The sequence below is a fragment of the Dendropsophus ebraccatus genome, chromosome 5, assembly GCF_027789765.1.
Source record: "Dendropsophus ebraccatus isolate aDenEbr1 chromosome 5, aDenEbr1.pat, whole genome shotgun sequence".
Lineage (NCBI taxonomy): Eukaryota > Metazoa > Chordata > Amphibia > Anura > Hylidae > Dendropsophus > Dendropsophus ebraccatus.
This window is the reverse complement of record NC_091458.1, coordinates 13035977-13038295: the sequence shown is the minus strand read 5'-3', so window position 1 is coordinate 13038295 and position 2319 is coordinate 13035977. Positions and strand designations below refer to the sequence as shown.

The window sequence follows — 2319 nt, the reverse complement described above, 5'->3', positions numbered from 1 at the left end:
AGTTTTCCTGTGTTTTCTATAAGAGGGGAAAGCCATAGCCATACAGATCTGATGGCGGCTTATCTCTCTTAGAACAAAGAGGTTGGGCATTAATTTTCCATCAAGCTCGACCCCCTATGTCCACTGATATCATCTGTCAGAGGACTGTCCAGAGAGCCCCATACACCTTACACTGATGGCCGAACCCACCACGAGCAACAGGTACCACCAACAAAAGAGTAAAATGTATGGGGACCTTAAATTGTTGCTAAAATATTTCAGCATTTGGGGCCCCACCTTTAACTTTGCCCAGGGCCACATCTAATCTAAAACCGGCCCTGATATTAGGTAACACATTTCTAGAATTCCTAACTAAACTTTTTAGAGGGTCTAGCAACTAAAGTCTGCTCCGCAGTTCCGGGGCACAAGGATAAGTGACTTAACTATTTTCTTGCATCCCCCCTTGCCTGTCTGACATTTTTCAATTTGGTGGGACTCTCCTTTAAACTTATGACACTGATTTAGACACTTGGAGAGAGATTTCTTAATTCATTTCATGAATTGTTTTTCTCCACCTGGACATTGTATGAATATTTATACTACTGCCCTATATGTAACCTGAGATCGCCCAACACTACGGCTAAGCAGCAGCTATAAGCGGTTTCATGTATATTTTCTGAATATATTTCCAAAATACCTCGTCCCTCAACCCATAGATCAAAGGGCTGAGGAACCTGGGCAAACACATGAAGACAAGGAAAAAGATTGCACGCAGTAAAAGAACGTAGTCTTTGAAACTTAACTCGAGAAATGAAGTCGTCAAAGAAGTCATACATAGAAGAACCTGGAAGCCATGGAGCAGGACGGTCTTGCTGGCTTTAAAAGCAGAGGAGCCACACTTTTTTGCCACCAGGAGGACTTTGATATACGTGAAGACAAGGATGACCCCAACCATGATAAGACTTAGCAAGATATGCACTGAATTTATGGTTTCTTGAACTGATGTCATTGTTACGGCAAAATAGTTGCACTTGACCTTCACGGAGAAGATTTCCTTCTGAACGGCAGAACTCATGGCAATGATATTGGCCAAAACAGGAATAAAACCGAGGAACCACATGATGCTAATGACAATACTTGTGTTGTGTACGCTACAAATTTCCATATGTCTAAGGGGAAAACAGATGGCTACATAGCGTTCCAAGGACATGACGGCCAGGTTGTAAGGGGTGACCACAAAGGAAGTAGAAATTCCGGCCACTATAATGTAGCAAATAAAGAAGGGAAGATATAAGACATAGATGGCACAGACCATCAACAGGAGACACATGAGTAGACATACCGTATCGGTGATGAGCATATGAGCAAAGAGGATGTATCTGGAGTTGTCTCGAATATGCTCAGTGGTGAAATAGACGCTCAGAAGAATTTTCATGAAGTATAAGAAGGAGAAGAAGCCAATGAACACCAAGATGATCAGAGAGGTCCTCACGATCTCAATGGTTATCTGACTGTAAATGGACAACTGGGTCCTGTTGCTTTCGGAGAAGGAGGAATTCACCATTGGTGATGAAACGTTCATGACACTATGAAGAAAATCAGCAGTAACATAAGAACATCTAGAAGGAAGAAAGGAAAGGTAGCTATCCTGTAAGTCAATGTTCAACCCCTTAAAGAAACTGGAAACATGACTAGGGATATCAGTATTTTGTTATAGCGGAGCAGTGTACGGGTTGGTTTGCTAAGACATCTTTGAAGCAACACTTGAGTGTTAATGATTCTCTTGAGGAGATCCAGCTGGTGCAAGATAAATGGCATTGCCAAGACTCTTTTCAACCAGCTAGATGCAAGAAAAACCCTGAGAAATAGATAGCTAATAAATAAATAAGAAGCTATAGGTGGGTAGATGAAGCTGGTAAGATTTTGTGGGCTGTTCTCTTATTTTTGGGGATTCTGGGACCCTCAAATATTACTAAATATAACTGTGCTGTTCCTGAAAATTCTAATTAAAAAAAAAATTCTAGAAACCTCTATGACAAATCTGGCGTGTGTGAATTTACCCTGAGAATTTACCCATGGCGCACTAAACGTGCTAAAGATCGCAAAGTACTAAAGATCGCAAACAACAACGGCTGTTCTTTACAGTCTTTAATACATCGTAGGAACATAGCTTTACGCTGGGATCGCAAAGTTTTTGTTGACGTTTTTTAATGTCGTTTTTAGTGCTTAAGTCAAGTTTACAAAAAGAAGTTAGGTTGGGGTTACATCTGACAAACAGCTGATCAGTGGTGGTGTCAGGCATCAGTACTTCACTGATCAGATATTGAAAGCCCATCCTGA

The 2319-nt window shown here is 41.1% G+C and overlaps 1 protein-coding gene across 1 annotated transcript; it reads right to left on the bottom strand.

Annotated features, from left to right (window-relative positions):
• Positions 1–619: 619 nt before the first annotated feature.
• On the bottom strand, positions 620–2056 carry LOC138794097 (odorant receptor 131-2-like). Its single transcript, XM_069972862.1, has 2 exons — positions 2040–2056; positions 620–1598 (listed from the first exon to the last, which is right to left on the bottom strand). Exons 1-2 carry the CDS (start codon positions 2054–2056, stop codon positions 620–622), a joined length of 996 nt encoding a protein of 331 aa, XP_069828963.1.
• Positions 2057–2319: the final 263 nt, after the last annotated feature.